General features: G+C 37.7%; 1 protein-coding gene across 4 annotated transcripts in view; it reads left to right on the top strand.

Annotated features, from left to right (window-relative positions):
- Positions 1-13,391, top strand: part of LOC123771001 (enolase-phosphatase E1) — a 120,659-nt gene that overhangs the window by 2,146 nt on the left and 105,122 nt on the right. For all 4 annotated transcript variants that reach the window (XM_045763190.2, XM_045763189.2, XM_045763188.2 and 1 more), the window contains exon 2: positions 10,016-10,113. In XM_045763190.2, coding sequence (XP_045619146.2) covers positions 10,016-10,113 — 98 coding nt within the window. The remainder of the gene's footprint in view (positions 1-10,015; positions 10,114-13,391) is intronic.

Genomic DNA, 13,391 nt, shown 5'->3' with positions numbered 1-13,391 from the left:
TAAGAAAGCAGAATTTCTGAAAAGTAGTTTGCAAAGAATAGGATTTCCTTTCTGACAGCATCTTCACAAATGTCAGAAAAATGGAAACAAAAAGTAAAGGGCACCCAGGTATGTGGACATGTTGGTGACTGCATGACGTGCAAAATTAAAGTTTAGGTTATGAGCGAACAAGGTATGAGCATAGATCCAGTCTTGACAAATGAATCCAATACAAAATGATGTCCCTGACTTTCAAGAAAGTTTAAAAATATCTTCTTACAGATGTGTGACAATATTGTCTTAAACCAGCAAATAGTAGAACCTTTTTTAAAACAACCAAGAGGAGGGATGGCCAGCCTTTTTTTAAAGTACACACATTGACAATAGTCTTCAATTATCTCGTGCCCATGGGAATATTGAGCTGCAGATTATAATTTATTACAGTACAGCACTGCATTTGCATTTCACCATCTATTATGGAAACAGAAATTACTGTTCTTGAAGAAACTCTTAAAGAAGTTTGTTAAGGCAACCTTTAACACTTCTGAATTGTGTTAAATGGTACAACTTTAGGAATTGCATGTTAAAAATACCTAGTAATTCCCAAAAAGTAAAAATTAATGAATTGGTAACAATAATAATGAACGTTTTGTAGAAAAAGGGAGTCCTGTTGCGTATTTGTTTTTTTATTAATAAAAGTATAACAAAGACATTGAACTAAATTACAGCTTTCTAGAAAGCCTTTTAAAAATTATTAATATTTAGTTTTTTACAACACAATTGAAATATAAAATGTTAAAAATAGTATTTTACCTTATAAGCAACATGAAATTATATGCTTAGGGCAACATCTGATACGGTACATGATTTGATGTTGGTATCACATGCATAAAGAAGTCATTTGTGTTACTGTACCAATCTTCAGTGTGTTCAGGGGTTCACTGAAAATAAAATCATACTACAGTATATCTTCTGGATTTCACTAATTTCTTTGTTGTCATCTGTGAAAGTTCCATTTCCCTTGTGCACGAGCCCAATGCTAGTTTTTGTTCTAGATTTTCGATGAGAAAAAAGTATTTTGGATTTGTCTGTTTTATTGATGGACTTTTTCTTTGCCGCTCCTGGATTTTATAAGATTTTTGTGGCTTTATTTAGTTCAATCATTTCCATTTCTCTAATGCCTTCCTTGTCATTCTTGGGATAGGGTGAGGTGTTTTTCAGCTATTTTTCTTTGCCTACAGAGGGAATCCCCATTGTCATTCAAATTTCCATTTTTTTCTTTTGGTAGTACAGTATGTGGGTTAAGTAAACCTCAGAATTACATAGCCAACATTTTCAAGACATTGATTTAGGTTTGCATTTTCTCGCTCTTCCCAGCTTATTTCTGTGAAATCTTTGTTTATAAGTTCCCAGTTAATGTTTTTATTATTAAAATTGAATTGGCTGAATTCTCCTTCTCAAAGATTTGGGACTAGCTGTGCAGGTCTATTGCCCTTACTTGTCCAAACTTCCATTATGTTGTGATCTGAGAAGTAGGTACAGTATTTGAAATCATTGTTCCTGATTATTTCATTATCATTTGTGAAAATAAGGCCTAGTGTGTTTTGTTTTCAAGTTCTGCAATTTGCTGGTTTACGACACATCATACATTCATTAGAGGTCATTTGTGCGACTTCATTTAGACTACTTTCTGAAATTCTCTCAGATATAACTATTTGCCACATTCTTCCATTTTAGGTGCCTTAGGTTGAAGTTCCCAAGCAAGATGATGTTTGGGGATGAGTTTGTGAGGTTTTCCAAGCAATAGTCTATTTTCAACAGTTGGTTTTTAAACTACTGTACTGAGGGTTTGCCTCCAGTGATTTATGTACAAGCACCACATTTAGGATCTCAATTTTGATTATCAGCACTTCCACCATATATCATTTGTGGGGTTAAGCAGATGAGTGTATCTTTGATTCACAGGCTGACACTACCCTATAGCCTGGTTTTCCCATCACCCCTAAAAAGATACAGTAGTACTCCAGTATCCACATTTGACTATTTCATAGTCTTCAAGATGGGCAGTCTCGGTTAAAGTATTTTTTTTATTTATTTAATGAGCTCTTATAAAGTTCTGGGTGGAAAAAATTGCCACTTGGAATATTTACCTTTAATAATAACATTTCTACACTTTCTTGGGTGACATTTTCAAGTTCCATTTGTTCTTCCCAATATTCCATATTTACATATACTGTACAGTACCCATATTTATAATACTGTATTGACAGGTTTTGGGTTATTGTTTAGTTTGTTTCTCTTGGCTTGACTGTATTGAGTCCATTTCTACCTGGGTGCCAGGTACAATTTGTTTGCAAGGTTTTGAGGGTTCCAAGCAAGCATTTAGCTATTTTACATTTTTTAAGGTTATGAGGATCAATGTCCCCGTGGCCCAGTCTCTGACCAGGCCTTGTAGTTGATGATCTGGTCAACTAGGCTGTTGGATGCCACTGCTTGCAGATAGACATAAATTACAGCCTGGTCGATCAGGTATCCTTTGGAGGCATTTATCAAGTTCACTTTTAAACAGTGAGAGAGATCAGCTAGTTTAGAGATAAGGCGTTGAAAAGTTTTTTGCTCCCAGTTTTATAGAATTCTCTTAATATTTTCGGTGCACTTTATTTTTTCTTTGGGGTTGTTTTGCACATTCTGCCATGCATACTGACCTTGCAGAGAATTATTTTAGTGTGCTGTTAATTTGGCACCAGTACCAAAGTGTACAGAGTAATTTAGATATTTTATGAAATGGATTCAGACAGTAAAAGTTCTTTGCATGCTCTCCAGGTCAGAAACTTCAGCTTTTAATGAGACTATATTATGTGCAATAATATTCCAATATAAATAGCATTAGTGTCTTAATAAAAAGCATCATCATTGGTTTGGCATTTTTGTTTTGTTTTGAAAGATTCTTGTTGTCCAATCTGTCATTTTTCTTACAGTTGTAACAGCTACTTTATTGTTCTTTAAATGTACAGTACTCTCTTCTGAAATGATAGTTCTTGGGTCTTTCAGTTGCATTTTTTTATATAGCAGACCACAAACAAGGCACGTTGAAGTGGTGACATTGATCCTCAGAACCTTCACAAAGTAACCAAAGGGTGTTTGCATTATTTATATGGCTCTTGTTCTGATTTCTTAACATGACAAAGGAGCTGGAATGTGTTTATTGAATATCATGTTGTTTCCTGTAGCCTATTTAATGATTTGGTATAATCAGTTTCGAGGTTTTCTATGTTGTGTGCAGCTTCAACTCATAAAAATCCTAGTGTGGTCTGCAAAGTTTGTCTCCTTATTTATATCTGATGTGAGAATGAAAAAAAGTACTGGAGGAAGTACGGTACACTGGGAGACAGCATTTCACAGGTGACGATAAGACATTTTATTTGGTTGGTTATTACTCTTTGGGTTCTTTTAGTTAAGAAATTAAATGATCATACTCCTACTTTGAGAGTTATTCCTTTTGTGCAGTTTTGTCTGCAATTACACCATAGTCAAGTTTGTAGAAAGCTTTACATTGTGTATATTTCATTGATGTTTTGCTTGGCTTCCATGGCTTGTTTAGGAACTGTTTTTTGGTCTACTTCAAAGTACAGTGGGGGTTAGGGTGACATCGAATATAAGTACAGGTATCATTGTATCATAAGTTGGTAGGGATCATGTTCTTGAAAATTGTTTTGGGTTGCCAATCTTCTGTGTATTTAGTATTCATTCATTTCTTTGTTACAATCGGTGAATGTTAGATCTCCCTTGTGCAGGGCAAAATACCTGATGTAATTTTTGCTTGAGACTACAGTATACATAACAAAAAATATTAAGGTCCACTCAATTTCTCTAGTGTATTTTTGCTCTCTCTGACTTGTAAATTTATACATGATTGTTGCAGTGTTAGTTCAATAGCTTCAATTTCCCTACATGGTCTTCCGTGTCATTTTTGGAAGAGAGTACAGCTTTTGGGTAGTTTTGTGATTTGTGATTCTTACTTATAAAGAATTGATTTCATTGCATTCTACATTATTTATTTTGTGATGTGTGACTTAAGTATTTGTCTAGTACTGTACCACTTTGCATATTCTCATGAGGCATCCCAAGTTTGCATTATTTAACTGTTCTTCCTAGCTTGTTTGTGTGTGAGGTCTGTGATTTATTAGTTCCAAGTTAATAAGTTTATTATCAAAATTGAATTTGCTGAATTATTCTCCTCTTGGATTTAAGAAAAGTATTTTTTCTGTATTTGTCTGAATTTCAATTACAGTTTGATCTGAATAACGTGCTGTATTTATAATCAATACGTTTATTAGTGTATCACTTTCCGAAAATAAGGTCTAGGATATTTTCTTCTTGTTAGGTCGACTATCCGTTGGTTAAGGCAAATCTGCTATAAGCCTTTGAGAGCTCATTTGTATGTTACTGTTCATTGAGACTGTTTTCAGGGATTCTCTCTGAAATAATGCTACAGCATTTGTCCCATTTGTTATTTAATATGCCATAGATAGGTGGCACAGATCAAGATGGAAACTGGATTTTTTTAAGCAGTACAGTACACTATTCTATTTTTATTAGTTAGTCTTTTAAACAGCTGGGGACTTGCATCTGGTGATTTATGTACAAGAACAATAAATACATTTTCTGGGAGGGTTTTTGTGAAGCCTCCTTGATGCTAGCAGCCTGAATAGGCCCATCCAATTCAACCCATGCCAAGCCCTTGTGAATCATTATAGGACTACTGAGAGGGATGGGGTTACCTCACATTGATTTCAGGGATCAATGTTCCCATGGCTCAGTCTCTGACCAGGCATCCTGGTTGATGGAAAAGCTGGGTAATCTTTAATCTTTGCTAAAACACTACACTTCTTGTTTAGTGAATTTGTACACAGTTTTGGGTGGAAATATTCACAATTTTCAGAACATGTTCCTGTATTTAGAATATTTCTGTAGTTTTTGGGTGGTTATATTTGCATGTACCACTAGTTGTTCTTGATAGCCCATATTTACACACACACCCCGTGCATCATATCAGCAAGTTCCACATTCATGCTTTGTTTGATTATCATGGTTTATTTACACTACACTCTGGGTGGCTCTTTACTGATAGATTTGGGAGGGGATCCTGCAGATTTTTGTTCTAACTCACTACCTTTTGTGTTGGGTCTGCCCATCTGGATCTGTGCTTGCACTTTGCTCTTTAGTACCCTCTAACACTATTTTTGCTATATAGTCCATCTGTATCTCCACATACCTGGGTAACTTGTTCCTTTCATATGCATTTCTCTGCAATTTCTGAGCATGCAGTAATGAGGTAATTTCTATTCTCTTATTAAAAATATTTTTCAGAACATTTGCTTCAAAAAGAAGCAATTATCCTCATAAAAAATCCAGAATACAGTATTGAGTTACATTATTAGCCATTCCTCTTTTCCTTGTAAGTAACTGGAAGTTTGACACAATTAGTGTGTGACTGCAGATCACAATTGACATGATACCCGGTTGATACCTGGTTGATGGGGTTCTGGGAGTTCTTCTACTCCCCAAGTAGAAGGGGGCTACTTTATATATTTTGTGTAGACTACATTTTCGTTGCATTTTGTACAAGACACGGCTGTGGCCATAGTTGTTTATTTCAACTCGGTTATACAGATATTGTTGGTGTTGGTATCACAGTGTTCGTGATAGCCTTTGTAGTGGGCTTAATGTTGTGATCTTCAATTTGAAGAATGATTTTCTCCATACAGTAAAACCCTAGGTGGTTGGGTTGGTGGCTACCTCACCACTTGCTTAGCCACACCTTGTCTCGGGTCACTGTCTGCCTTGACCTTGTCCCAGGTCACTGTCTGCCTTCACCTTGTCCCAGGTCACACTGCCTTCACCTTGTCTCAAGAATGTAATAGAGAAATACTGTAGAAACAATTGAAGTAAAGCAACAAGACTTCTTGTCGTCTTTGCCCAGGAGAGGCAAAGAGAGTAAAAAGCAATCAGTAAAATTTACTATTTACTACCTGTAGACAATTTCAGGGATCTGTGGTCCTGTCTCTGACCAGGCCTCCTGGTTGCTGGTGTGATCAACCAGGCTGTCTGATGCAGCTGCTCACAGCCTGACATCAAGTCGCAGCCTAGTTCATTATGCTTGAGCTAGCTTAGCCTAGCTCAAGCATAATAATTTAGATATCCATTCTCTTTTTCAAACTGTTCGTCAAATTGGGTAAAATGTGAAAAATATTGCTGAGACTGTGAAGCACTTTTACTGTATTGATACCAGAATTATTCCTGGCAAAAAGGGCTTTGTGACAATTAGAAGAGATGGTGCAAAAAGAGCACATACAGGTGGGGCTAGTCTTAAATAGTCTTGCTGTAGTGTATATTCACTTCAGAGGGTCACATCCTGATGTGAAGATTGGTATTTGATCTAGTATTTGATTTGATTGGTATTTGGGGGACCTGACGACTGAGTGGACAGTGCTCAGTGTTTGTAGTCCTGAGGGTCTGGGTTCAATCCCCAGTGGAAGAGGAAATAAATGGGCAGTTTCTTTCACCCTGATGCACCTGTTCACCTAGCAGTAAATAGGTACCTGGGAGTTAGACAGCTGCTATGTGCTGCTTCCTGGGGATGATGTGTGTACGTGTAAAATTAGGATTAAGGATTTGCCCAAAACGCTATGCGTGCTAGTGGCTGTACAAGAATGTAAGAACTCGTATATTCACTGTATAAATAAATAATAAAATAAATAAAAGCATTTCAAAATTTGCATGTAATTACCTAAGTGTAGTTTCAGGATGAGAGCTACGCTTGTGTTGTGCTGTCTTCCCAGTACTCTTTGTCGTATAACGCTTTGAAACTGACGGTTTTGGCCTCCACTATCTTCTCACTTAGTTTGTTCCAACCGTCTACCACTCTGCAAAAGAAAATTTTCAAATATTTTTTCAGCACCTCTGTTTTCTTGGCGTGAATCTGTGTCATCTTGTTCGTGAAGTTGCTTGTTTCCTCTGTCAATTTGTTTTATTCCTGTTAGTATTTTGTAAGTGGTAATCATATCACCTCTCTTTCTTCTACGTATCTTCTAGTTTTGGCATGTTTAACGCCTCTAGTCTCTCCTTGTAACTCTTGTTTTTCAGTTCCGGAAGCCATTTTATAACATGCCGTTACAGTACATCTTTTCCAGTCTATTTATGTGCTACTTGAGATTTGGGCATCATACAACTGCTGCATATTCCAGTTTTGGTCTCACAAAAGTCATGAACAGTTTCTTTAGTATTTCACCATCCATATATTTAAAAGGAAGTCTGACCGATGCATACAGTCTGCTTGATACCTGCTTCCTCTCACAATGTTTTCCTATGGCGAAAGCTTACTTTCCAAAACCACCCCTAGGTCTCGTTCTTTATTGGATTTCTGTAATTCCTTTCCACATAATTTGCAAGTTGTGTGTGGTCTATTTTTTCCGATTCCACATTCCATAATATGGCATTTATTCACATTGAATTTCATTTGCCACTTGATGCTTCAAGCACTTATTTTATCAATATCAACTTGAAGGGCATTACAATCGTCTGTCTCCTATCTTCCTCCCCAGTATCTTAGCATCATCCGCAAACATGTTCATATAATTATTATATCACTACTCTCTAGGTGTTCAACCCATTTGGCTTTAATTTTTTTTTTTTTTTTAGTGTTGACTACCACACCTGTTAATGACTTGGGTATAATTTAGAGGTTCCTCTCGACTATCATTTTTATAAATTGGCATAGTTTGCCTTTTTCCATATACTGTATCTGTTAAGATTCCTGTGCACAAGGATGTCTGGAATATCAACCCTTATGTTGTGCAATACTTACATAGGTGATGGGAGTAACTTTCACGGAATGGAGCACATCATACATACTCGAATGAGGGTCCCGCGCACGATTTAAATGTCTCGTTGCTACACGGGGTTCACATCAGCTTTATCAGGGCTCTAGTAAACGGACGCCATTTAAAAAAAAAAAAAAGTGGGCAACATTCTCGGGGTGTGAAAGCCTCAGTAGTGAGTGAGCAACCAAGGCTGGTGCACACAGTATGAACTAACAGCACTGCTGTTTGGCTTGTGACCACAGCATCGCCTAAAAATGTCAAAATATATATTTAACTGGTGCTATTTAGCGATGATAGTATTACAGAAGACCCCCGACTGATAAAAATGACCAGGATTCTGATAATAGCAGGATTATGGTGATAATTACCACTGTGTGTAGTATGGTGGGAGGAGTAATGCTGAGGGAGGTAGCATCGTCTGCTGACTCGTGTGACCACCTATTATTGTCTGGACTCACCATACCAGCTTAGCGGTTCGTTATGGTGAAATGTAGATACTTACAGTATATATAACGTGTGTAATAACAGCAAAAGGAGTATGTTGGGAGGAGCCATTTTGGTGAGGGCGGTGGTGTCGTCTGGACTTGTCAGCAGTTTTTTGTGGTCACTATGTTGTTAGGACACCATACCAGCTTAGTTGTACAGTTACGGTAAATAAAACATGTAGATACTTATATATGATGTGTGTGTGTATAGTGTAAAAACAACACAAACAGTATAGTGGGAGGAGGAATGTTGGCAAGTGAGGGGGAATGAGTGTCAGCTGACTGTGTGGCGACCTCAATTATTGTCTTGACTCACCATACCAGCTTAGTTGTACAGTTGGTTCACACATTTTATTATATAATACTACTGAATAATATTACTGCAAAAAAAATCTGACATTGAAATAATTAGGTAATAATATCTTTGTGGCAAATCCAACCTGTCAGTGCAGGTGGAGCAGACCGCCAGTCGAATGAATGTACCTGTTCCCCGTTATCAATCTCTGGATTTTATCTTTTACATGCTTGCTTTTAATTATTTATATAAAAGGCCTAGATCTGTTTTATATTTGTCCCCTATACCTTTCTCAAAGTTCCTTTCTGCCTCTCTTCTCATTTTTGTGTAATTGTTTCTTGCTTGTTTGTAATGCTGAAATGTTTGCGGGTTAGGCCTCTTTTGATATTGAACCCATTTTCTTGTCTTTTCCTCTCTGACCCTCTCACAATTAACCATCCCCATCATATGAGTAGTTTTTTTATTACTTCTGTTCTCAAAGCCATTCCAAATTGAAACTTATATTAGAGAGAGAAAAGTCATTTAACTGTATAACATATGATTCATAATTATTTTTTTTTCTTCAAACAAAAACATAAAAAAATTTATACACCTTTTTCTATGTTCAAGGTCAAAGCTCATGTCATGGGATCTTGAAATTCGAAATTCAATATTTAATATAAAAGTGTTTTAATGAAAACAATGCTTCCTTAGCTTCAAAGCAAGAACAATATGAAGATTTTACCTCAATTAGAAACTGATATGATTTTTTTGTTTTGTTTGTGCTTGTAAGTAAAAATTTAGTACTGGGTACTTTCTTCATATTGGCAGCCCTGCTGTATGAATATTGTGCATTACTGAGCACTAAAATTTTGCATATGAAAGTTACTTCATGGCTTCTAGCATCCCACCAAATTTCATGATAATCTGAGATGGTCAGGTTGAAAAGTCCAATGATGCTGAAATATATGTACTTGAAAACCAGTCAACCTGCCATATGTGAAGGCTTTGGTATATAGTTAGATTAAGTTTCATCCTGTTACTAACATGATTATAACTTCGTAACCTAGCACTAAACAAAATTCATTTTTAATTGAAACAAATAACAAGCTCCTCAAATAATTTAGTTTTGGGTCAGGTTTCAGATGCACTGCCGTAAAATAGAAGATCTTAGCTTGCTGTTTCATTAGGAATATCCATGACTTTCCTAATGAACACTTGTCATCAGAATGTTTACTGTCAAATTATGGATGGCAACTGGGATTAACTTTGTTTTTGTCATCCTACTTTGTAGATTTAAGGAATTAACTTCTCAACCATATCAATGCAATTTAAGCAGTTTTTGTTGGTGATAAAAGTTTCCTCTCTAATAATGCATTTTTCTCTCATTCTAGCCCAAGATTGACCCTTTGCAACTGTTAAAATGCCTCAGTATTTTGCTAAATCCTCGAGGAGGGATTCGAGGTGAAACCGAGGTTCAGCGTGTTAAAGGGTGAGTACTGTACTTAAATTTGCTTTAATTAACCCGTGGGCTATCACCTGTTAATAAATAGCTGACTATCCCTTGGTGAACTCACAAAAATTCTTGAACATTTTTTCGTTTTACATTGTTAATTAGCATCTAAGAAGCGCAAAAATTCAAGTAAACTATCTCGACCTCTTTTTGGTTTAGTTGTAGTGTTAATGCCCGGAGAAGTTGCATTTTTTCAGTTGAAATTAGGTGAAGAGCCACACGGGAATAACTTTGTGGCTGTCTTGTGGAGGTTTTTGGGATCAACGGCCGGTTAGTCGTCCGGTCATTTAGCCAGTTGGAAGCAGCTACTCGCAGTCTGATGTATGAATCACAACCTGGTTGATCAGGTATTCTTTGTAGGTGTTTGTCAAGTTCTCTCTTGAACACTGTGAGAGGCTGGCCTGTTGTACCCCTTATGTGTAGCGGGAGTGTTGAAAAGATTTAAACGGCCTGCGGATACACAGGGCCTCACCTTCATCAGGGCTCTTGTAAACAGGCGTCATTTTTTTTTTTAATTGTGGGCAACATTCCTGGGTGTTAGGGCCTCGGTACTGAGTGAGCCACCATGGCTGATGCACACAGCATGAGCTCATAGCACTGCTGTTCATGGGACCACAGCATCGCCCAAAAATGTCAAAATATATATGTACATGTTATTATTTAGCGATAATAGTATTACAGAAGACCCCTGACTGTGATAAAAATGTCCAGGATTCTGATAATAGCAGGATTGTTGTGATAATTAGCGCTGTAGTAGGAGTAATCTTGGTGGGGAGAGAGGTAGCGTTATCTGCTGACTCTGTGTGACCACCTTTTACTGTCTGGACTCACTATACCAGCTTAGTCGTTAGCTACGGTGAACAAAACCATGCAGATACTTACATATAACGTCTGTATATAGTGAATAAAAGCAAAAAAAACAGTATGGTGGGAAGAGAATGTTGGCGAGTCAGGTGAGGTGAGGAGGGAGTTGCAGCCAGTAGCGGGGTAGCTGGTGTGTGGTGGTCACTTCTTGCTGCTGTTTGACTCGGCATATCAACTTAATGGTTCCTTATGGTGAACACAAATGTAGATACTGTACATATAACGTGTATATATAGTGTAATGACAGCAAACGGAGAGTTGAGAGAAGCCATTTTGGTGAGGAAGGTGGCGACATCTGCATGACTTGTCATGCTGGGTAAGGTGGCTACTATGCTCTTTGGGCACTATACTGGCTTAGTTGAACAGTTATGGTGAACAAAACATGTAGATACTTATATATAATGTGTGTATATAGGGTAATAACACCACAAACAGTATACTTGAAGGAGGAATGTTAGTGCATCTGACCTTGAACCAGTGAGGATGGGAGGGAGGGAAAGAGCATGAGCTGTGGGTTGCCACCTGTTACTGTCTGCTGTCACCGTACAAGATTAGTGGTTCGCTATGGGGAACACAAATGTAGATACTTATATATAACGGTTATATATAGTGTGATACCAGCTAAAGGAATGTTGGGAGAAACCATTTTGGTGAAGGAGGTGGCATCATCTTTCTGACTTGTCATGCTGTATAAGGGTGGCCACTATGCTCTTTGTGCACTTTACCAGCTTAGATGAATGGTTATGGTGAACAGAACATGTAGATACTTATATATAATGTCTGTATATAGCGAATAATAGCAAAAACAGTATGGTGGGAGGAGGAATATAGTGTAATAACCAACAAAGTATTTGTTCACTGTTTTATGAACATCATAATTGAATCAATAATATGCACACCATAATTTTGAGTACAGTGATGATTCACATATTTTATTAAGTAAATATATCACACTATACAATATTGAATAGTATTACAGCAAAAAAACGTAGACAAAATCAATCAGAGACATTGAAGTTATTAGGTAATTATATCTGTGGCACCCCACCCCCCCTCATCCCCCACCTGACAGCTTCGGCAGCAGAACTGCCTCGACGCTTGCTGAGTCTGCGCCTCTTTTTTGCCAGACTTCCACGACCCATTGCGGCCAAAGTATGCTACTTACGATTTGTTTATTATTTTTCCCGTGATCAGGGAACACGAAAGGTTAAGGAGAAACATTTTAAAACCAATTTTTATGCACCTGTGGGTGACAAAGGCCAAATAGCCCTTAGCAACACAAGTGTTAATACCAACCTGGGTGAGGGATGGATGGCGGGAGTGAGGTGGAGGTTTTGTTAGTGCGGTGAAAATAGAAACAGGGATGGAGGCACTGATGGAGAGATAGGAGCAGTGAGGGGGGAAAAGGAAGTGAGGGAGGGATAGAGGCAGTGAGGAAAGTATGACATAAGTGTCAGGAGTGGATGTGGATGTCAGTAGTGTGGGTGTATGGAGTGGGTTTGGGCATCATTAGTGTAATGACTGTACCTTGTCACAGTCATTACACTAGTTGGAAGGCACTATTCCTCAGGCAGTCCCCATGGCAAAGTGGTTACACATTCGCCTGACGGTTCGCAAGCACTTTGGTCTGGGTTCGTATCTTGGCCGGGGAGGATTTACTTGGCGCCAATCCTAAACTTGCATTTGTTCACCTAGCAGTAAATGGGTATGTGGTTGTTAAATGATTTGGGGGTCGTATTCCAGGGAAAATTAGGATCAAGGACTTTCCGAAACACTGCATGCAAGTTGCTGTACAAGAATGTAAGCACTCTTGCATATACAGTACTGTATAAATAAATAAATAAAAATAAATTGCGAGTGGAATGGGTGTGGATGTCGGTAGTGGTTGATGGTATCTGGAGTGTGTGTGGATGTTTAGAGCAGGTGTGGGTGTTAGTTGCTTAATCATTTATTTTTAATTTTTGCCCTGGAGCAGGCTAGTTACTAATTGTAAATAACAAAACATAATATCTGTGCTGTATCTGGTTGATTATGTATTCATTTAAATATTTACAAGAAAATAAAATGGGGTTTGACTCAATTTAAGACTGTATGACATCCTATGGCCAGTAGGGTGAGCTGGGGGGGGGTTGAACATGGAGACTGAATCTGCTGGATTACTGAATCTACTGGGCTAAATGGGCCTACTTTGTCCTACTTTTAGACCTACTGGCCTAAAAGTTCATATCTACATTTGAAACTGTGTGTGGAGTCAGCCTTCACCACATCACTGCCTAATGCATTTCATCAGTTAACTACTCTGACACTGAAAAAGTTCTTTCTAACGTCCCTGTGGCTCATTTGGATACTCAGTTTCCACTGGTGTCCCCTTGTTCGTGTATTATCCACATTAA

Source organism: Procambarus clarkii, chromosome 65 (genome assembly GCF_040958095.1).
Source record: "Procambarus clarkii isolate CNS0578487 chromosome 65, FALCON_Pclarkii_2.0, whole genome shotgun sequence".
Lineage (NCBI taxonomy): Eukaryota > Metazoa > Arthropoda > Malacostraca > Decapoda > Cambaridae > Procambarus > Procambarus clarkii.
This window is presented reverse-complemented; position numbering and strand designations above follow the sequence as displayed.